This window comes from Oryctolagus cuniculus, chromosome 4 (assembly GCF_964237555.1).
Source record: "Oryctolagus cuniculus chromosome 4, mOryCun1.1, whole genome shotgun sequence".
NCBI lineage: Eukaryota > Metazoa > Chordata > Mammalia > Lagomorpha > Leporidae > Oryctolagus > Oryctolagus cuniculus.
Window position 1 is genome coordinate 151325876 of NC_091435.1, and position 24025 is coordinate 151349900.

The 24025-nt window shown below is 39.2% G+C and overlaps 1 protein-coding gene and 1 long non-coding RNA gene across 11 annotated transcripts in view; one reads left to right on the forward strand and one right to left on the reverse strand.

The window, feature by feature from the left end:
• The window catches only part of ANKRD28 (ankyrin repeat domain 28), a 185182-nt gene that overhangs the window by 34282 nt on the left and 126875 nt on the right, over positions 1-24025 (reverse strand). For all 10 annotated transcript variants that reach the window (XR_011388213.1, XM_008266038.4, XM_008266039.4 and 7 more), the window contains 8 exons: positions 21904-22046; positions 17944-18156; positions 12773-12851; positions 11777-11891; positions 10096-10178; positions 8421-8484; positions 6240-6308; positions 4195-4335 (listed from right to left, as the gene is read on the reverse strand). Coding sequence is in view for 9 of the 10 variants with exons in the window: in XM_008266038.4 (XP_008264260.2) it covers positions 4195-4335; positions 6240-6308; positions 8421-8484; positions 10096-10178; positions 11777-11891; positions 12773-12851; positions 17944-18156; positions 21904-22046 (907 nt within the window). In the remaining variant the exon portion in view is untranslated. The remainder of the gene's footprint in view (positions 1-4194; positions 4336-6239; positions 6309-8420; positions 8485-10095; positions 10179-11776; positions 11892-12772; positions 12852-17943; positions 18157-21903; positions 22047-24025) is intronic.
• On the forward strand, positions 227-5070 carry LOC138849397 (uncharacterized). The gene is made up of 2 exons (XR_011388220.1): positions 227-435; positions 4682-5070. It is a non-coding gene; the product is annotated as an uncharacterized lncRNA (long non-coding RNA).

Genomic DNA, 24025 nt, shown 5'->3' on the forward strand with positions numbered 1-24025 from the left:
CGGGACAGAATCCGGTGCCACAACTGCGACTAGAACCGGGGTGCTGGCGCCGCAGGCGGAGGATTAGCCTAGTGAGCCATGGCGCTGGCTGTAAGTTATTCTTACTCATAGTTTTCTTCATTCAGTATATTAGACAAATTAAGTATCTTTATCCCAATTAAGCACATAAGTCAAAGTACATTTCAGACTATTTAAATTTCTCCTAACTCTTCTCCCCCACCCACAGGTCCCTACAACTGTAAGTTTCACTGCAGATTCGGACTGATTCAAATCCCTGTCCAAGAGGGACACTCAGCCCAGGAGAAGGAACGTGGCACTGTTGCTCCCAGGAGTCCTCCCTTCCTGTTAGAATTTACTACAGTGCTTTTACAAAAAAAGAAAAAGGATGTTAAGCACAATGCAGCTAACTCTTAAAAGATGACCATAATGTATCAGGTACTGTTCCAAGCAATTCATATATACTAAAGCCATTTAAACTGCACATGGCCATGGGAAACCCAGAAGAAGCTCCTGGCTTCGGATCAGTGCAGCTCAGGTCATTGTGGCCATCTGGGGAGTGAACCAGTGGATGGAAGACCTCTCTCTCTCTCTCTGCCTCTCTGTAGCTCTGCCTTGCAAATAAATAAATAACTCTTAAAAATTAGGTTTTTAAAAAAAGAATCTTTAAGAAATAAGCAAACATACATTATTAATTCTTGTCTAAAGTATTTCAGTCTTGCCTGGCAGAGGTAAACGGTGCCTTTTCACAGAACCTCTAGGGAGGCAGGTAATGGGAGTGGGTGCTTGCCTGGCAGTCAAGGCACCCATGTCCCACAGTGGAAGTCTAGGTACAATTCCTGGCTCCAGCTTCCCATTACTGCAGCTCTGAGCACCAGTGGTAAAGCCCCACATCGTTGGGTTCCTGACATTAAATGTGTGAGACTAGGGTTGAGGTCCTTGTCCAGGGCGTAGGCACCCCCTCATGAGGCCTCAGTGGGCACGAGAAGTGAATCAGTGGACATAAACCATCTGTCTCTCTCAAAAACAAAAACAAAATAAAAAGAAACAGAGGGCCAAGTTTTTTTTATGTTCACAATTCCATTTAGTTTTCTACACAACCTCTGATCGATAATCACTTGCCTGGGGGCAGGCATTTGGCACAGCAGTTAAGCTGCTGTTTGTGATGCCCACGTCCCATATAGGAATGTCTAAGTCTGAGTTCCAGTTCACTTTTTTTTTTTTTTTTTTTTAATTTTTTGACAGGCAGAGTGGACAGTGAGAGAGAGAGACAGAGAGAGAGGTCTTCCTTTGCCGTTGGTTCACCCTCCGATGGCCGCCGCGGCCGGCACACTGCGCTGATCCAATGGCAGGAGCCAGGTGCTTCTCCTGGTCTCCCATGGGGTGCAGGGCCCAAGCACTTGGGCCATCCTCCACTGCCTTCCCTGGCCACAGCAGAGAGCTGGCCTGGAAGAGGGGCAACCGGGACAGAATCCGGAGCCCCAACCGGGACTAGAACCCGGTGTGCCGGCACCACTAGGCAGAGGATTAGCCTAGTGAGCCGCAGCGCCGGCCTCCAGTTCACTTCTGAATCAGCTTCCTGCGAAGTTGAGCCACAGGAGGCAGCAAGTGATGGCTGAGAACCTGGGCCCCTGCAGTCCATGTGGGAGACCCAGATGGACTTCTAGGATCTTGTTTCAGCTAAGCTCAGCCCTGGCTATTGCAGACATTTGAAGAAATGAACCAGATGAAGGAAGACCTCTGTGTATCTCTCTTTTGTTTGTCTTTTCTCTAACTTTCTTGTCTTTCAAAAAAAAAAAAAAAAAAAAAAAAGAGGAGGAGGGCCAGCATTGCACCATAGCAGGTTAAGCACCTGCCTACATTGCTGGCATCCCATACAGGTGTCCCGGCTGTTCCACTTCTAATCCAGCTCCCTGCTAATGGCCTGGGAAGGCAGTGGAAAGATGGCCCAAGTGCTTGGGTCCCTGCCCAACGTGGGACACCCCAAAAGAACCTCCTGGTTCCAGATCGGCACAGCTCCTGCTGTTGCAGCCATTTGGAGAATGAATCAGTAGATGGAAGACCTCTCTGTGTCTCTCCCTTTTTCTGTCTATAACTCTTCCTCTCAAGTAAAATAAACAATTCTTGAAAAAAAAAAAAAAGAGGGAAAAAAAAAAGAAAATCCTTTAAGAAATGACTTGCTTTGGCTTAAACAGGTACAAAATGGAGGCCCCAAGATTTAAATTGGGTCTGAGTCCCAAAAATCATCTCCTTCCAGCACAACAGGCTGCCTAATGTAAATACCAAGACTTCAATGCTTAAGGAGTAAAAGTCTGTAGCCTGCTTGCTAAAAACAGTTTACACTGGGTGAGGACACTAATAATCTAATTCACTTTAGTACTAGCAGAAAGTAGAAAATGTAAATTGGCTTAAAAAGAAACCACAAATCCCCAGCACAATAGGCTGAACACTGTATTATTCCTTTCTTTTTTCTTTTTCCATTAGAATTCAGGTTTAATGTAAATGTCTAAGGGTAGGAGGACCCCAGAATAGCTGGGAGAATGGCTGGGGGTGACCTCTCATTAGATTCAGATCATGAATTGCACCTGGTTACCAGGCTGTGGGGGCAATGGTGAAGGGTCACAGATGGTGATGAAAATCACTTCAGGTATAACCTATTTTAAGAAAATTTATATATTAAATCCAGAAATTATAAAAGTAAAAAGTTAGAGAATAATATGCATATACTTAATCCAAGTTTATCAAAGTATTTTCTGATTTAAAGTCTTTATTACAAAAAAAATTTTTTTTTGACAGGCAGAGTGGACAGTGAGAGAGACAGAGAGAAAGGTCTTCCTTTACCGTTGGTTCACCCTCCAATGGTGAACCTCCAATGGCCGCCGCGGCCGGCGCACTGCGCTGATCCGATGGCAGGAGCCAGGTACTTATCCTGGTCTCCCATGGGGTAGGGCCCAAGGACTTGGGCCATCCTCCACTGCACTCCCGGGCTACAGCAGAGAGCTGGCCTGGAAGAGGGGCAACCGGGACAGAATCCGGCGCCCCGACCGGGACTAGAACCCGGTGTGCTGGCGCCACAAGGCGGAGGATTAGCCTCGTGAGCCTCGGTGCCGGCCTATTACAAAAATTTTAAAAGCTATTTGCTACTATCCAAAACATACTTTGAATAATTTAATTTCCACCCAAATATCTATATGTAACTTCTCTGGTACAAACAAAACCATATATAATGTGGTATACATGAAATTGTACAAAGTATTATAGTCCTGCAAATAGAAAGTATACTTTATAAGTACTTTCAAGATTAGATTTTTAGCCGCAAGTATGACATAACAAAAGGTCACTGAGAAAAGTGGCTTTGAAATCAAGTTAACTGGTTACAGAATTTATACTAAACATTAATATCATTGAAGTATGCCTTCTGAGGATAAAAGTATGTCATAAAAGCCAAAGAAACAATTCTATGTTAAATGCAACCTCCTTGAAGCATATTTTATATAATACCTTTCCCTAGAAGCCATTATTTTTCTCAATGACATTTTTATTTTTCACTGTCCTACACACATGAAAATATATGTACTGACGATTGCTTTTCTTTCTTCAATGAGTTTAATTTTTTACAAGAAAAAATATATATTAAAGTTATATATATAAATATATATATAAAGTTAAATATATATAAATATATATTATAATAGATCTGGTAACTGGGTGGATATTACAAAATAGTTTATGTATCACTCATTCTTTTATTCTCACTCATTCATTAGTAGCACTTACTTATTATTGAACTACCTTTCTAGATGCCAGTTTTCAAGGATTCCTAGCATTCTGCACACTGAAGGATACCTGAATCCCAGTCTCTCCCCAATCTTCCAATGACACTGTCCCTCCCTCTGCTCTCTCCCTTCTCACACGCTACACTCAAGGCTTCAGCCTCTGAGAGGACAGATGGGAAAACACTGAAGTGATATTAAGCTGTTCTTCTCAGAGGAAGCATAAGAATGGACCTTTATGCTTCTTCCACCAGATCAGTCAGTAAGGCAGGCTGCTCAGCAGAATGTAACAACTATGATTTAGGAATAATTAAGAAACCAGTTTATTTCTCAAACTGGAGATTCAGGGAAAAATAATAAACAACAATTGGAGAAGTGACTATACACTAGAAACAGTGTCCTTCCCTCTCACCACAGTACTTACTTGCCGTCCGTGTCTGACGTGGCTGCGTAGTGCAGGGGTGTGCAGCCTCTCTCATCAAGGTCATTCACACTCGCTCCTGATCCCACAAGAGCAAACAGGCACTGGTAATTGCAATTGGCAGCAGCGTAATGCAGTGGAGATCTTTTATGCCCAAATTAATAAAAGAAAGATAAAAGCCAGGGACATGCACTAGTAAACAAGAGCATAGACGACTCTACTCCACCCAGTTTCCAGTACACATGACCATAAGCCTCAGGCTGCCTCTATCAGACACTAAGTCTTTTGAAGGGCTGAACATAGAGCTAGAAAGACATAGCAAGATGGCAGAGGCTTTTAAAACAGGAAATAAGACTAACACAATACAACTATTTCACGGCTCCTAGACAAGACCAATCCCATCCCCTTAAACTGATTATAAATAACATTCATATTCTGCTCAAAAACTTGAAAATGTTCATTTTAACAAAGCTTCCCCATATTAATAAAGATGTTCCAGAGTACAGCAGTACTGTCATGTGTCCGAAGAGGAATAAAGGTAACAGGAAAAAAGAGAAGCATTAAAAATTTATCAATGGCATGACATGGCTGGAGTGTAGAATCCAATTTCTCAAGCAACAAATGCAGTTGTGAAGACTTCACTATCAAAAGAGCTGCTTTAATTTCTAAGTGTGAATGTTTGTAACTCATGTCTTCCTGGTTACTGACGTGAAACAGACTGTTACTAACTTTAGGAGAACTTGAGTTTGGATTACAAAACTATGATGATTCCATGACTTCATTAAGAAAAAATTACACTGAAAAATGAACAGCAAATTTAGTCCTAAGTCTTCATGGTATGTTTCCTAAAACATTTATACAGTAAAATGGTAACAAAACATTACTTTGTCTTACTGGGTAATACTAGCACTAAAGTGACCGTTTAAAACAAAAATGCACTGAGCTCTGAATTCTTTGAGGACTCCAAACTCAGAATCTGCTTTAGAAACCTTCACTGCTACTTGCAATATAGGAAGTTAGAAGTGGAACACAGTATCCAACACGAATGGGATTAAATTCTAAAAGTAAATTAGCTTTAAAAATACTGAATTCCAAAGGCAAACAAAGTGATTTTTGATTTTGTGGGCCATTAGTTCCATTAGTACGCTTATGAGAATGAAGATTTTGTTGCTGTTGTTGTTTTATTGATTTCTGACTTCCTATCATACATAATTCTTTCTGCTTCTCTTCTGCACTGGTCTCAGCACATGCAAGAAACACATTTACACACTTCCTTTCTGACATACACTCTTTCTTCCCTGTCACAAACTTTCATGTGTAGAATTAAACTGTCAACAAACACAGTTTTGTTTATATTGCCATATTTGTCTTTCAAATCAATTCAAACTGCCTTCAATTCTTTCCCGTATAGTTCTAATGTACTCTGTGAGTCAATTCTTATTTTAACTAACTTAATGAATGGTGGGAGTCAGCATTGGCTGACTACAAGGAAACTGTCATGGCACCAGCAGTGGTGTATGTGCATATATTTGAGTGTGAAATTTATATAGAAGAGAAAGGAAAATTATATTTATATAAAAGACAAAGGAAAAGGTTATGTTTGTAACCTCTTTCCTCCCTCTTATTAGTACTTTGTAACCAGATATGGGAGCAGACTCTCTCACAAAGGAATGACTCATAGATAGGAGGACTGTGCTACTACTGTATCCTATGCCCTGTGAGTTTCTTGAAGAACACAGGACCCATGGGGTTTATACTTCTGTGGTTGTAACTACAGGAAAAGATGTGATACCAAGAAGTACAGGACTATATAAGGGGGGCAAAGGCTGTGGCTGGGAGCCGGGGGCTGTGGAGAAGACCCACGTGAAGAAGACAGGGGATGAGAATGACTAGAAGTTGCTGACATTTGTTGGGACTCTCATTAAATCACAGCCACAGTGTAAAAGATGCTAACTCATTCAGTGCATTCTCAGAAGTCAGAAGATCAAACAAGTCATTAAGTAAATAAAATTAATTAAGCTCAACAGAGGAACTGTGTAATATCCTACCTCCCAAATTTGTCCTTTTTGTTGAAGTCTGCACCAGTGTTCAGCAGAAGGTTTAGGCACTCCAAATTCCTATTCAAGGAGAATATAATTTGAAAACTAGTCAGTGATTTTATAACGAAATTGGTAAGTTTAAATAAGTATAAAAGCATGTTATACTAAATGAGTGAATGTGAATGAAATGGTATCATTTATATTTTATGAAGAATGAAACATTAAAACTCATCTAGAATTTTAAAAGTTATGTAAAAGTATATGGAAGAATGAAATTAAGAAGCCAGCACTGTAGCGCAGCAGGTTGAGCTGCAGCTTTCCATATCATAGTGCCAGTTTGAGTCCAGGCTGTGCCACTTCCAATCCAGCTCCCCGCAATGGACCTGGGGAGGCAGCAGAAAGTGGCTCAACTACTTGGGGCCCTGTCACCCATGTGAAACATGATGGAATTCCTGGCTCCTGGCTGCAGTCTGGCTCACCCCTGGCTACTGTGGCTATTTGGGGAGGGAACCAGAGGATGGAAGATCTCTTTTTTTCTGTTGCTCTGCCTTTCAAATAAATAAATCTTAAGGGAAAAAATGACAATGTGCATTTTCCCTGAACTTCTTGAAGCGCCCATGTACATATTGGCACACTGATAAAATATAATCAATGAATCATGTTGTCATGTTTAAAAGGAAGATTATGCTTGTAAAAGAGATTCTAAGGAGGTTTAGGGAACAATGTACTTAAAGTGGTTGAAATGGAAGTTTTTAAAAAATATTAACTTAACTGGGTTTAAAAAAGCAAATCTGAAAACATGATAATGTCCCAAGTCAGCTTTTCCTTATCTTCTTCCAAACTATGATCGTTTACTCAGATGTTACCTTAGTTAAAACTGTAGGAGAGTACATTACACATATGGGTTCTCTTGTAATTTAATCTTTATAAACCTGAACATGAACTTTTTATATTACAATACAAACTTTAACTGCCCTGAGGTCAGACATTCAAGCCTGTTGTCCCTCTCTCTGTAGGCAAGTTATAGAAACTTTGGTTTAACTGGAGGGTAGGTCTTCTAGTGACTCTGGAAGAACATGGGAGCCAGAAACATGCTCACAATCCCTCCTTACAATTTGGATTGGTTTGTTGGTATTCTTAGTTTAGCAAAGTTGTCCTCTGAAATCACTGGCAATTTTTATTATTATTTTTTTTTTATAGGCAGAGTGGACAGTGAGAGAGAGACAGAGAGAAAGGTCTTCCTTTGCCGTTGGTTCACCCTCCAATGGCCGCCGCGGCCGGCGCACTGCGCTGATCCGATGGCAGGAGCCAGGTGCTTCTCCTGGTCTCCCATGGGGTGCAGGGCCCAAGCACTTACTTGGGCCATCCTCCACTGCACTCCCGGGCCACAGCAGAGAGCTGGCCTGGAAGAGGGGCAACCGGGACAGAATCCGGCGCCCCATCCAGGACTAGAACCCGGTGTGCTGGCGCCACAGGCGGTGGATTAGCCTAGTGAGCTGCGATGCCGGCCGACAATACGATTTTAAAAATACAGAGCACTATTACCACTGAGAATATTCCTAATATTTTCTCATTATACACACACACACACACACAAGTATATATGGAAAAATATGTCTGTGTGTGTATGTATACATGGAAATAATTTTTAAATTTTGAGAGACAAAAGACAGCTCCAGTCCTCTGGTTCACTCCCCCAAATGCCTGCAGTGGCTGAGACTGGAGGAGCCTGGAATTCAATCCAGGTCTCCATGTGGATGGCATCTCTGCTGCCTCGCTGGGTCTGCAATGGTAGAAAGTGCGAATCAGGAGCTGGAGCCAGGATCAGAACCCCAGTACTCCAATGTGGGATGTGGGTATCTTAATCACCAAGCTATAAACACTTGCTCCCTAAGATGTATTATATATTCTAATGTGAGAAATCAGTTTATAATTATTTTCATTTATCCAGCAATTACTTCTCTCATGGAAGGCAATACTTCCTTTGTAGTTTTATTCTCTCTCCTATTCATAACCTATGACATAGCTGGAAGATGCAAATAGCAATTTTTCTATCTTATACTTTCTTTTCTGAAACTATTCCTGTTAGAGTTTTCTACTTTGTGAACAGAAACTAATAAACAATAAAGAGGAAAACTGTCATGAACAGACACTTTATTCTTAAAGAAACAAAGAATGGTTAACACATACCCTCCAGCTGCAGCTGCATGCAGACAGGTCCTGCCAAAATCATCTGGAGTATCTATATCAAATCCTACAAAAATGAATATACCTCATCTGTATTACAGAACTATTACAGATGTATTGTTTTAAAGTATTATGCTAAGACTCACATCTTCTCCTCCAATACCAAACAAGACTATGAGTTCTAGATAGGAACAAAATGACTGATGAGAAAAATATATGAATAATGTGTAGTATTACAAAAATATTAGCAATAATGGATTGGGGTTTTGGGCCCAAACTAGAATGCTTGTTTAAAAGTCCAGAGAATACAATGAAATATTATTTGGCAATAAAAGTGAAGTACTGACACAGATACATGGGTGCCCCTTGGGAACACTATGCTACTTGAAAGAAACCAGTCAAAGACTACATTTTGGGTGATTCCATTTATATCAGGGATGGGGAATGCGTAAGGCCCACAAAATCATCTGGATGGCTCTGCCAAGCAACACAGGCAGGACTTGACATTCAATCAATCTGTACAGCAGGCTAATATTTAAGTTGCTAATTTTGTATGGCCTGTCTATGATGTTATAAATATCCAAATGGCCCTTGGCTGAAAAAAGGTTCCCCACTCCTGATTTATATGAACTGTTGAGTACAGGCAAATTTAGAAACAAAAAGTGGATTAACATTGTGTAGGGCTGGGGAAGGGGGGTAATAAAACCTAACTGCTAAAGGTGCTTCTTTGACAGGGAGTGGCAATGTTTTAAAACAGATTATAATGATGGTTATGTGCTCCCATAAATATATTAGAAATACTGACTTGTACACTTCAAATGGATGGTTGGTAGAGTATATGAATTATATTTTAATAGAAATGATAAAAAGTTATAGATATTCTGTTTTCTGTGATTCTTAAACTAAGAAGAGATTCTAATATTCCCTTTCATGGAAAATGAGCATGTGAATACTTGTGGACACACATACACTTGAAAAAATTAAAACAGAATTAACTCACTTAAAAAATATCATTAAGAAAAACTCAGATGTATCTGTCTCACTCCATAATGTGAATTTTCACTGAAATGTTCTAATTCTTCCAGTACATACGTGAGTGTAAACATACAATTTTTTCAACTTTCTTAACACTATGAGAAATAGAAAACCATTTAAAATCAATTAAGTCTTATTTTATCTTTAGTAATTCTATGCACTTAACAAGGATCATAATTTAGAATATGTAAAGATATTGATCCTATTCTTTTCAAATCAATTATGATTTTAAGCTACTAAGTAGACACTGCATCATTTCACAAACCACAAAGTTATGGTTAAATGGCTTTTAAATAGAAACCAAGACTAGTATGACATTCAAATCAAGATATTTTGCTTCCAGACATATCCAAGACAACTACCATCAATTAACAGGAGCTGTTCTTGAAGTATTCCACATTCCACTTCCCAATAGAGAAGATCACTAGAAAAAATAAAACATTTCCCAGAACCAAAGAGGAAACTGACTTTCAGGAGAACATAATGTTGTCTGAAACGTTAATGAGTGATCTATACCTGGACCCATCTTGTATATGTAATTCCAGGAAAGCAGGATAAAGAGAGTGTCTTAAAATTTTGAACGTTTTAGGGAGATGATTTAAAAAAAGAAAAAGAAAAAAAAATCTATAAAGGTTCAACTCACCTGAAGAAAGAAGTTTCCTGCAGCAATCTGAAAAACCACTTAAGGCTGCCAAATGGAGGGGGAACATTCCATGTATGCCGCGCCTGAAGTTGACATGACAGTACCTTCATTACTACACACACACACACACACGCGCGCGCGCGCACACACACACACATATGCAATTAAATAAATTACAGACTACGTAGTGAAAGGTAACTGAATCAAATCTCTAATACTTTGGAGAGCAATTTGGCCAAGCCCGGAACTGAAGGTGGGCATAACTTATTACGTAGCTATTTTTAACAAGCAGGTTTTAAACCTTAGCACTCCTGTCATTACGGACTTCATTGAAGGAGGCTCTCCTGTGCATACAGGACATTCCGCAGCATTACTCGGCTCTACACACAGGATATCAACAATGCCCTCCTTTATAAATTATGACAATCAAAAAAATGTCTGTACATTTGCTGATGGAACAAAACTCACTCCCATGAAACAACTCCCAACTGAAAAGCACTGCAATATGGCAACATATTCCAGAATGTTCACTGAAGTAATTCTGTAATAGTGAAAAATCAGAAGCAACTCCTGTTTGTAAATGGGAATTTATAGTGAAATCTTTATTCCATGAAATGAATGAGCCAGAGCTTGGAGAGGTGAGAAAAAAGTCCCAAATTTATACTTCCCTGGCTAAACCATTAAGTTAACATAAAAATATTTTTAGGGGCTGGTATTGTGGCATAGTGGGTAAAGCTGCCGCCTGTGACACTGGCATGCCGTAAAGACACCAGTTCATGTCCTGGCTGCTCCACTTCCCATTCAGCTTGCTCCTTGCTAATGGCTTGGGAAAAGCAGCAGAAGATGGTCTGAGTGCTTGGGCCCCTGCCACCTACCTGGGGAACCCAGCTGAAGCTCTTGGCTCCTAGCTTTAGCCATTTGTGGAGGGAACCAGGGGCTGGAAAACCTATTTCTGTGTGTTACTCTCTCATTCTGAATTTCAAATAAATAAATAAATCTTTTAAAAGAAAGCTTTCTGAAGTTGTAAAGATATGCACAGTAGCATATCATTTATTGAAAGTATGAAAGGTTTAAAATTTGTTAATGAATACATATAAACGTGATGTAAGTATAAAAATACACACAGGTATGACCAACACTGGTTTCAGTGGGCATTTACTTTGGACAGTATATACAGGAGGATCTATCTTTCAAACATTTACATGGAAAGTAAAACATGTAAAATAAATAAAATGGATTTGTTCTGGTCAAATTGGGGGGAAAGGATTCTTTGTAGTAGTAATCATGGCATCCCTGAGCTCCACATAGTATGGTTTGAAAACTATTATTTACAAATAGTATTTAGATGATGAGGAAAAGTGTGTGCTATGTACAACACTTTTTGTCTTTCAAGTACTCCTGGATTAAAAATAGATAACAAAAATTAAAAACTGCATACTGTTTACTCATGTGAGAGAAGTGGGGTAAAATATGTAAAAATATTTTATGTTGGCTTACCAAATAAAATCATATTTAAACATACTAATCTACCACAATGTCAATATGAAATGAAAAAGGTTCAAATATCAGTACAATATTGAGGACAAAATCCACATTTCCAGCTGCACTTTCTAGAAAAATGCAATCCACTTGCTCTTGTATTTCCCTGTGACAGCTATCGACACCTTGAAGTGCCACTTACTTTGCAGTGTCAGCACCACTTGTAATCAGAGTGTTGATGAGTAGCTCATGGCCATACCGTGCTGCTATGTGCAAAGGGGTGTTTCCATTCTTATCCTCACAGTCAATTACAGCCCCTGCAATAAGGATGTACTGTCAGACACTCAACTACATCATGATCAAGTCAAGCCCAGTATGCAGAAAGTTGCAAACAATGATGTTCAAGCACAAACTAATTCTAACTAGATTCCATTCAGATCATATTTACAGATTTATATTGAAAGCAATTCTGTGAACTGAGCCTAAGATTTTAACACATTTTAAATTGACAAAGGATTGTTGGGTCCAGTAAGTTTGAAAACCAATTTATGAAAACAATATTAGACAAACTTCTTTATAGCAAAAATCCGTGGAACGTTAATGTGCATACTTTGTACATCAATAAGACTGCACATAGTGCTTCGAAATTATTTAGTCATGAATTTATTCCTGGTTTCCCCTGCAAAACCATAGCCTCTATTAACTTGAGGACTACTAACAATTCCTGGGAACAGGGATAGGGAAATACTGATTTAAGTGTTTAACACAGCTAAAAGTTCTTTACATCTAAAAGTTAGTTTGTCTAGTACTAATTCAAACACAAAAGAAAGCAAGTTCAGAAAAGAAGCTAAAATTCTACAGATCATGCAAAAAATATTCAAAAGGGACAAATGATAAAATGCAATAGAGTACATGTGTTAATACGGAGTACCAACTGGCAGAAAGCTTTCTAAGAAGCAGCACTGGGAAAAAAGTCAACACTAACAGCAAGAGAAACAGTGCTTATAATTCAGGGGAAACAAAACGAAAATAAAAAATTACAAAAGATGCATACACATGGTATTTTATAATCTAATATTTGATTATCGTGAATGTGAAATCAAATATTAAAAATATACAGACTGCTATTCAGTACCATTTATTTTGTGGATGTTTTTACTACATTTAAGAAATAAAAACAAACAGAAATACTTTTTACCACTCTGGATAATGGTTTGTGATCTGGAGAATCTACCATGGAGGGCAGTCATGTGCAGTGGGGTTTTCCCATCTTTACTCTGAAATAATGGAACAAAATACTTTAAAAATTACTCCATTATACCCATAAGATAAATTATATAACCATTCATTTTATTTTGAATATCCTCCTTTATCTTTGCTTTCTATGATTTACTCAGGCATTTAGCTGGACTATGGTGGTAAAATATTCTGAAGTATTATAGCAAGTGTATTAAAAGGCACAAATACACACACAAAAAACTTATGCCCACAGTTTAAAAAAGCTCTGTGCGGTATGTAGGTTATAAACTTTGTATCAATCTATTTAATGTGTGGGGCAGCTGAAGTACAAGGAGACTCTATGATTCAACAAAGGTCATTAACCACGAATGCTACTGCTAAGAAGTACTTTCCAGTCTCAGACACACAATTTGTCACTGTTCCAGTGTTTTTGATCCCAAAAAACCTTCAATCTCCCTCCTTCCCAGTCATCCAAGGAAAATTGAGTATTAGAGTCAATTTTGGCCAGTATAATTCACTTAAAAACTATATGTATCTATTTATAGATATATTTATTTGTAATAAATATTACTAATTTATTTAATTACTTAAAATAAGTCAGACTGGTTGTGCATATGTATATTCCACCTAGAGATTCTAAAGGAGTGCTAAATATAAAGACAAACAACCCTCGAGACAGATGATGATTTTATTCTTTAAAATCTTTTGGTTAATCAAACCATGTTTGTGAACAACACAAAGAAAATGAAGTGTTTTGCAGCTCCTAATCCCCTGGTAATATTCAGCACCCCTTTTGTGACCACTGTTTAAATTTATACTAACAATGTACAATGCCAATCTCTTTAAGAAATCAGCATGTCATTAAAATGGAGTATTAGAGCAACACTGTAAATACCTAGTTAGGTATTTGATTCCATGTTTTCATGAGTATTTTGAGTAAACAAGCCATCCAACTGGCAGGGAATCTTAAAGAATTCCTAATCTGGAGGCAGTGTGAGGAAGGCAGGGTAGGAGGAAGAGAGGATGCGTGCACGCATGGGCTCCAGAGTCAGAGCAGCCTGAATATGGACTTCAGCTCTTACACTGAACACAAGCAAGACTGCCCACTGTCTTGAAGCCTACAATTCCTCAACTGAAAATCAGCATAATATTATTATACTTCATAGACAGAATAATCTTTTGAGAAAAGTCCCTATCACACACCAGAACCTTTATAACAGACTGTCATTTTATTTAACAAAAAGCACAAAAGCATTTTAGCAAAAAGATTCTGGTTTTGTCTTTTCAAAATGTTCCCCAAATGATGCACCTTCATTTTCAAGGTTTATCTTTTACCTAGAGTTATTTTTAAAGATATAACACACACACACAAAAAAGAAACTGGCTGAAAAAACATGAATTCACACAAAGAAGACATTTAGAAAATGTAACTTTAGTGAACATTTATATTAGTCATTGAATTTTCACATCACATGAAATAGATATCCATCATTTCTGTTTTATAAATGCGGAAACTTAGGCCCTGGTGTTCAATAATTTAACTAGATCATCTCATAGCTAACAAGGAGTGGAGTGCGTCATTATGACACCATACTTGGCGGCAAGTTAACATTTTTTACTGTCTACATAATGATCATATAAAGTACTCTAAGTTTACTAAAGAAAAAAAGTGATTGTGATTACTAACTGCAAAGTCTACCTGAAGACATGGTAAGAGGGAGGACATGTTCATTTCTCTCTGAATCGCAGAAACAACATAGAGATTTCTTTGAATCACCTCGAATTATTTCAGAATCAAATTAGGAGTTTTAAGCAAAATTAAAAAAAGATCTACTAAAATTCGAAGAGTTGGTTTCACAAATAGCCAAAAGCAGTACAATAAAAACATCACACCTTTCACATTATACTTTTTTAGATTTATTTATTTATTTAAAAGGCAGAACTACAGAGAGAGAGGAACAGACATACAGAGAGACCTTCCATCTGTTAGTTCCTCCGCAAATAGTCTCAACGGCCAGGGGTGGGTCAGGCCAAAGTGAGGAGCCTGAAACTCCATCCAGGTCTCCCTTGTGGATGGCAAGAGTCCAAGCACTTGGGCCATCATCTGCTACTTTTTTCCCAGACACATTAGCAGGGAGCTGGATCAGAGATGGAGCAGCTGAGACTCCAATTGGTGCTTATATGGGATGCCAGCATCACGGGCAGAGGCTTAAAGCTGCTGCACCACAATGCTGGCCCCTCACGTTACTTTTTTAGGTTTAAATTTTAAATCAAGTATTTTATTTAGCTGACTATAATTTGTTCTTAAAGAACACTGCTGGCAGGAAAAGGTGTGCATGTAAATGAAACAATCAAATACAGCAAGACTCATGTTAACCAAAGTTTAATAGACCAAGTCTATGCTGTCTTTTAATCTGCAATCATTTTACTTTTATAACCAACGTAAAACTTAGAAACTGAATTATCACAAACTTAAGTTCACAGCCCAATTTTTTGACATCTACAAACTTAATCAAGGGCAGAAGCAACAAAGCAGAGAATGGGGCAGGAGGAAAAGATGAAGCAAAGAAAAATAAAATGGTATTTTTAAGGACAATTCTATATTTGTTATACCACAGGATAAGTGTAAGTGTCAGGAATCTGGTCCACTAGCCAGTCTACAGCTCGATAAAATACCAATTTGAAAAATATGCATATAGGAAATACAGTTTTCAGTAATGAATAAGCATGTTGTTGGTTGAAAACTCGTATCTATCAACAATATTTGTGTAATCTTTGACTGGAAGAGACCCTAGAAGTTACCAAAATGGGAAACCTGTTTCAATGAACCTTGGTAATAAACCAATTAATTCAACAACTGCATATCAATGGGATGTCATAGATCCTTAGGTGAAATTAAGGTAACTTTAATGAAATTTACTTCCAAACCAATACCATAAGCTGTTGTCCTCAAATCTACTTAGACACATCTTAATCCCTTGGCCAAAAAATTGTCTTGTTATGTATGAAATCCACCAGTGTATTTTCTAAATCACTAAGGAGGTTATTTCAAATAGGACTTGAGCATTTTACTGTAAGGGAATCTCTCTTTAGTACTGATTCTCAATTCTAAATTTCAAAATAAAATACAGACTAAAACAATTATAGGTATTTGTGATAGAGATAGTAACACCAGTCAAGGGACTTATCATAAAATTATATTAAATATTCACACATCTAATGGAAGTATATAAAATAGAAAGCCCAACTTTTATCCTTTAAAGAGAGTAACATATAAAGAGAAAGATGCATAATAAAATGGGATTAGCTAATGATACAGATAAGCTTCTATTGTTTCCATAAGATTTAACACACAGATTTCAACTATTTTATAATAAACTGGTCTAAAAAATAGAAAATACCAAAAATTAGGCTGTGAACTTTGCTTCTGAGTAATGTCAAGATTACTTCAAAAATTTTAATATTGGGGGCCAGTGCTGTGGCACAGCAGGTAAAGCTACCGCCTGCAGTGCTGTATGGGCACCGGTTTGAATTCTGACTGCTCCACTTCCAATCCACCTCCCCGCTAATGTGCCTGGGAAAGCAGAAGATGGTCTAAGTCCCTGGGTCCCTGCACCAGCATGGCAGATCCTGAAAAAGCTCGTTGACCCTGTCTTCAGTTAGGCTCAGCTCCAGGCGTTGCATCCATTTGGGGAGTAAACTAGTAGATGGAATCTCTCTCTCTCTCTGTCTCTGCCTCCTTGTAACTCTGCCTTTTTTTTTTTTTTTTAATTTATTTATTTTATTTATTTTTTTGACAGGCAGAGTGGACAGTGAGAGAGACAGAGAGAAAGGTCTTCCTTTGCCGTTGGTTCACCCCCCAATGGCCACTGTGGCCAGCGCTGCTGCTCAATAGGTTAATCCTCCGCCTGTGGCGCTGGCACCCTGGGTTCTAGTCCCAGTTGGGGCACCGGATTCTGTCCCGGTTGCCCCTCTTCCAGGCCAGCTCTCTGCTGTGGCCAGGGAGTGCAGTGGAGGATGGCCCAAGTCCTTGAGCCCTGCACCCCATGGGAGACCTGGAGAAGCACCTGGCTCCTGGCTTTGGATTAGCACAGTGCGCTGGCCGCAGTGCGCCGGCTGTGGCGGCCATTGGAGGGTGAACCAACGGCTCACCAAAGGAAGACCTTTCTCTCTGTCTCTCTCTCTCACTGTCCACTCTGCTTGTCAAAAAAAAAAAAAAAAAAAAAAAAGTGATTGTGACCCTCCCTTAAAGAAAAACCAAGGAACAACCATTCATTCCTCACGTGTAACACCCTGCTACTACTGTTTTTTCTAGCATTAAGAAAAATTTCAACAGAAAAATTGAAAAATTTCATAACAGGAAAAATATCAAAACATTACAAAGTGGGGTCTTCCATCTGCTGTTTCACTCCCCATATGGCCGAAATGGCTGGAGCTGGACTAATCTGAAGCCAGGAGCCAGGTGCAGCAGCCCAAGACTTGGGCCATCTTCCACTGCTTTCCCAGGCCAAGCCATCAGCAGAGAGCTGGATCAGAAGTAGAGCCACTGGGAGATAAAATTGGCACCCATATGGGATGCCAGCACCATAGGCAGAGGTTTAACCTACTGTGCCACAACACCGACTCCTACAGCTAACATTTTACTAGGTATCAATCGTTTGGTACTTTTTAAAGTTAATCTTAGGCATCACCATGCATCACTTCTAAACATATCACTGGGTGTTTAATTTCCATCTAAGAGAAAATTCACTCACAATGAAGCATACAGATCTTAAACGTACCAGCTTATGAGCTCTGACAAATTCTCATCTATGTAATACAAAGTCCTACTGAAAAAATAAAACACTACCATTAGCTTATATCACCTTGTATCTGTTTCACTCCTCCCCTCTAGAGATTTAGAACTATAGATTTAGAACCCCCTTTAAGTGGAATTTATGTTCTAGAACCTTTCATCAATGGAAACAGTGTACATATTCTGCGTAAGGCTTTCACTCAGCATAATATTTTTAAGATTTATCCATGTTCTTGAGTTTGTCCTTTTTATTGCTGAATGGTATTCATTATTGATATTATTTTAAACAGTGCACTACTATATACTTAAATATGGATTCTAATTATGTTTCCTACCTTCATATTGACGTCGGCACCGTTGCCAACCAGAAGCTCTAAACACAGTGCTCCATGAGTTGATGCAGCAGCAAAGTGCAAGGGAGTAAACCCTTTTTCATTCTTTTGATTTACATTAGCACCACAATCTATGAGTTCATTCACTACAACATCTTGTCCATTATAACAGGCTACATGAAGAGGTGTATTTCCATAGGCATTTGGTTCATTCATCTATTGGAAGAAATGTAAAAGTTAAAATAGTGTTGCCATTTATTATTGTGCACTATTTTAGCAACCCTGTCACAATCATATTATTAGAAGATACAGAGATGAATAAATACACAGATGAGCCTTATGATTCTAAGGTTCTTCTAAAACAAGGAAACACTAACATGGATTTCTGGTGTTACAATGTACCTTCAGGGAATATAATTCATATATACAATGTCTATCTCAAGACAAAAGTGAATGGTTTTAAGAAAGACATTTTAGAAAATAGAAATTAAAATAATGTATTTTAAAAGTCACTTATTGGGGCTGGCACTGTGGTGCAGTGGGTTAACGCCCTGGCCTGCAGCGCTAGTTCGAGACACGGCTGCTCCACTTCCAATCCAGCTCTCTGCTGTGGCCTGGGAAAGCAGTAGAAGGTGGCCCATGTGGAGACCCGGAAGAGGCTCCTGATCCGGATTGCAGCTCTGGCCGTTGTGGCCATCTGGGGAGTGAACCATCGGATGAAGACTCTCTCTCTCTCTGCCTCTCCTTCTTTCTCTGTGTAACCATGACTTTCAAATAAATAAATAAATCTTTAAAAAAAAAAGTCATTTATTTGAGGGCAAGAGAGAGAGAGCTCCCACCCACTGGTTCACTCCTCAAATGCTTACAATAGCTGGGACGGGGCTGAGGCAGGGGCTGGAGCCAGAAGCAGGGAACTCAATCCAATAACACGCGTGGTGGGGACCTAACTACTTGAGCCATTAGGTAATGGCTTCCAGGGTCTGCATTGGCAGGAAGTTAAGAGTTAGGAGCTGGAGCTGGGAACTGAACCCAGTCACTCCAGTGTGGAACACAGTCACCTTAACTGCTGGGCTGAACACCTGCTCCATAAAACAAGTATTTTTAAACGCTTTCTAGGTAAGGAACACACCACCGAGTTAATTCTTAAGAATCATAAAAAATGAACATACAAACTGAAGATTCTGAGATATGTTCAGTAATATGCATATTTTCAGCTTTTTCACTTTGCAGTGACAAAAGACTGAAGTTAGTCATGAAGCAGAGATCAGTAGTTTAAAAAAATGAATAGCACATTCTTCTATTTATTTAATTCATTTTCATTACACACTTGAACTCTAAATATTTTCTAGCTTCCCATGATGACATTTTATCACAAGGTAAAAGAATGTGCTGAATGAGAAATAACTCACAACTCAAGTTTTTATTTCTTTTTCTAAGAATGAAAAGGAGAAATCTTAAAGTTCACATGATTTCCATAGTAAATAATTATGCTAAAGACCTTATTTATCTGAGAGCTAGAGTTAGAGAGAGAGAGAGACACTGACTTCTATCTGCTGATTCACTCCCCAGATGGCCCCAATGGCCAGAGCTGGACCAATCTGAAGCCAGGAGCCAGGAGCTCCCACACGGGTACAGGGGCCAAAGTACCTGGGCCTTCTTCTACTGCTTTCCCAGGCCATAACAGAGGGCTGGATTGGAGTTGGAGCAGCCAGGATTTGAACCAGAATCTATAAGGATGCTGGAGCTGCAGGCACAGGCTTAGCTTACCATGCCACGGTGCCAGCCCCTATAGTAAATAATTTGACTCTGCCCAAAGAGAGGTCTTGGTTTCAGGGAGGTAATCTGAAATACCCAGTAACAGTGTTGTTATGTAGTGCTGGGGGGTATGGAGGATAATCACACCAGCAATAAACAGATAATGGGATTTAAGGGTCATGAGGTATCAGTGGACTTGGAGATGGGCAATCCATAAATCATGCCTATGTATTGGGGCCCCCAAAACAACTCTGAAAATGAAGCTCAAGTGAGCATCCCTCGCTGGCAACACATGTCACACAGATACTGGGAAAGTAACCTGCTCTGCATGACTCCACAGCAGGGGTCGATGGAAACTCTGCATTCAGAATATCCTAGATTCTATCCCTACCTTTGTGCCTCTTTCTTTATTTGTACTGTTCTCCAATTATAATGAATTGCTTTTACTGAGTTCTGGGAGTCCTTCTAGAGGATTACTAGACCTACGGTGGTCTGGGGAACCTCTCAAATTTAGAACTGGTCTAAAGTGAGGGGGGCATTGGAGAGAGACTGTGCCCTCCTTTCTGAGGTCACTGGGAACAGAAATTAGAGGATATAAAAAAGTAATATAACTTTAATCTAAGTATCTAGATTGTTATCATCAGAAGCCAACAGAGACATGAATAACTTCTCTCTCTGAGCCTTTAGAGGAATGAACCTTGCTAATTCCTTGATTCAAGATTTCTGTAATCCACAAGTTTGAGATTAAACTGTTGTTATAGGCTTTCTAGTCTGGGAAATTTGTTATGGCATCCTAGGAAACTAAAAAACCATACAACTGGAGGTTACCTGTCACTAAAAGGAGCTATGGTCACTTACTTCAAAGAACACTCTGCCACCAGAATCTATCAAGTTACTTTACTGTCAGTACAGTAAGTGTGAACATTCCACAAAGATGGACTGAAAACAGTGATCAGAAAGAGGCTGCCTCACTTATGCACATCAGCAGTCTGCTGGGTTAAAATGAAAACTTGATCCATTCTGTACTCTAGGGGCCCTGAATGACAATACCTCTGAACTGTTAAAATTTTAGCAAATGCTTGTTATAGGTAAGGGGCTTCACAGGGTCGCAACATTAAGAGCCTATCTAGCTGGCACTGTATCACTGCAGGTTAAAGCCCTGGTCTGAAGTGCCGCATCCCATATGGGTGCCGGTTTGAGTCCTGGCTGTTCCTCTTCTGATCCAGCTCTCTGCTATGGTTTGGGAAAGCACTAGAGGATGGTCTAAGTCCTAGGGCTCCTGCACCTATGTGGGAGACCCAGAAGATGCTCCTGGCTTCAGATCGGTGCAGCTCCGGCCGTGTGAGCCATCTGGGGAGTGACCCAGCGGAAGGAAGCCCTCTCTCTGTAACTCTGTCTTCCGAATAAATAAAAATAAATCTTCAAAAAAAAAAAAAAAAAAAAAAAAGCCTATCCAACTCTACAGGTATGCCATGTATTCTTCCAACCAGGATTATCATCCAGTTTTTTTTTGTTTTGTTTTGGCAGCTTATCTCCTTCTAGCTAGCCTCTTCCTCCTTCTTTTCCTAATATATTGTTCTGAAGAACCACTGAGTTTGTCAGAATCCTATCTAAAGTAATAGAAAATACACAAATACACTAAGAGGAATAAAGTACGCATGTTTAATAAAGCCCTGCAAAATCTACAGGTATTCTTAGCTAGCTCGATTCAGGAATCATATATCCAGATAACGCAGCATCCCTGAAACCAAAAGAATTCCAGAGTAAGAATACTTACACTTGGTACATAAGAACCCCCTTGTTTTCCTGCCTGGCTCTTGCTGATATTCTGTAATGTGAACTGTTACAGTCATTTCAAGAGATATTAGACTAACTACTCAAGTAAGTCTAACAATAACCTAGCCACCTAATTCAAGTGTGTCTGGCATGCTGGTTCCCACAACCATAATGGAGTTACGGGGCTTTGAATGCAATGAGGAAGAAAATTTGTGGCGATCAGTCATGCATCTTTTGAATATACTTTACATCTTCACATTTTTCAATTAAGTATCTTGAGCATAAATCAGTGTAAGTATTATAAATATATGGTTAAAGGACAAAAACATTATTGTAAAAGATTATCTTTTATATCTGAATTATTTTCTGCCAATAATGCAGTAACAATATAAAACACTACATTATTTTCTATTGTTCACACTGTACACTCACATCAACTCCAAGATCTAGAAGGTACTTGACCACACTGATCATCCCACTGGAGGCTGCTGCGTGAAGAGGTGTGTACGACTTCTTATCCTTGCAAGTCACTTCAGCTCCATGTGCCACAAGTAGTTTCACCACATCGATGTGACCTGAAGTGTGTTCATGAGTAAATAAGAGATGAGCAGACGGAAAAGACTAAAAATAATTCTGAATATATTTAAAGAAAGATAGAAATGAAAATTAACTAAATGCAACACAGGTCACCAGTATATCATGTTATAAATTATGAGAGAACAGGAAAAAATAAGAATGCAGGATAATTTTGATAAATGTTAGAAGAGGTAACTAATAATTAAAAACAATATATTTATTTTATCCAGTAATAATCCTGCAATCTATCCTCTTCCTTTTACCTACATCTTTTTCCCCTCTGACATTGTTTTAATACAATCTTAAGTTCTGAAGTTAGTTTTTTATGGCTTTTATAAGGCATTAATTATATTCTTTGCCTTACTGGAATCTTCTACTTAAAATCTTGGAATTAAAAATGTTAAGTCTTTAGAACATGCAGCTGAAAAATCTTTTTCCTTATTATGTATACCAGATCTCATTAAGCAACTCAGTCTGCTACTCATCTTTCTAAGAACCAGGACAGGCTACAGTATACTGAACTGTGGACTGACAACTCTCAAATATCAATGGCTTAAAAATTAATCTTTTGTAACCGCTCAGTCACTCTGTAACAGGTTGGCAACAGGGGTATGCTCAGTCATTTACAGACTCAGGCTCCTGTGACTGGCATTAGCTTGAGTATGACTGGTCACCATGGAGTCACACACCATTAATTAAATGCTCTGACACAGAAGTGATGCTTTCAATATGGTACCAGAACTAGTCTTAGGTCCCACTCAACCACACAAGAAGCCTAGGAATGAGGCCATGTATCTGAATGATCAGAGAGAACCATTATTATTTTATAATACTTCACTTTTTATCAGGTTACACTATACAACATGCTCTCTCTCCCCATCCCTCACAATTCTTCCCACCTCTATGTCTTTGTTCATGAGATTTCTATCTTATAAACAAAGTTCTGCTTGGATGTCTACTCCTAATCATTGCTGCTGCTCCTTGCAGGCCCATGTCAGACCCCACTTCCCTACCAACCCAATCATCTCTTTCCTAGAAGACCCAAATATCAAAAGCATCGGATACACAGAAATCTCACCTAATAATCATACAATGCTTTGTGATTATTCCTAAAATGAAATTATTAACTAATACTTTTATGTACTGAAATTACATTATACACCTTTCAAAAGCAAAGGCTATGTTCACTTGGTATATTCCAGAGGGCAAACAGCAGTATTATATACAAAACAGGCACCCAATAAATATTTGTTACATTAAATAAATTGCTTATGATGCCAATCTTTTTTTTTTTTTAAACAGGCAGAGTGGACAGTGAGAGAGAGAGTGACACAGAAAGGTCTTCCTTTTCCGTTGGTTCACCCCCCAATGGCCGCTGCGGCCAGCATGCTGCGGCTGGCGCACTGCACTGATCCGAAGCCAGGAGCCAGGTGCATCTCCTGGTCTCCCATGTGGGTACAGGGCCCAAGCACTTGGGCCATCCTCCACTGCCTTCCCAGGCTACAGCAGAGAGCTGGACTGAAAGAGGAGCAACCGGGACAGAATCCGGCGCCCCAACCGGGACTAGAACCTGGTGTGCCTGCGCCGCAGGCAGAGGATTAGCCTAGTGAGCCACGGCGCCGGCCTATGATGCCAATCTTATAATCTCTTCATATACAATGGGCATATTAAGTTAATAAACCATAAAAATGAAGTTTTCAAACACAGGCCTGCATCCCATATCCAAATTAAGCCAGGATACTACATGATGCACAATCAGACAGATTTGGTTGCTTATATGTAAATTATCAATTGAAGTAGTATCCTTCAGCTTCCGCCCAATCCAAAAAATCATCATTTATGTTTTAAGGAAAAAACTCACAAAGATAAGTATCAAATCATAAGGTGCTAAATTAAACGTGAATATAGCCCCCGGCGGTGCTGTGACATGGTAGGTTTGCTTCCACCTGGAGTGCCGGCATCCCATGTGGGCTCCAGT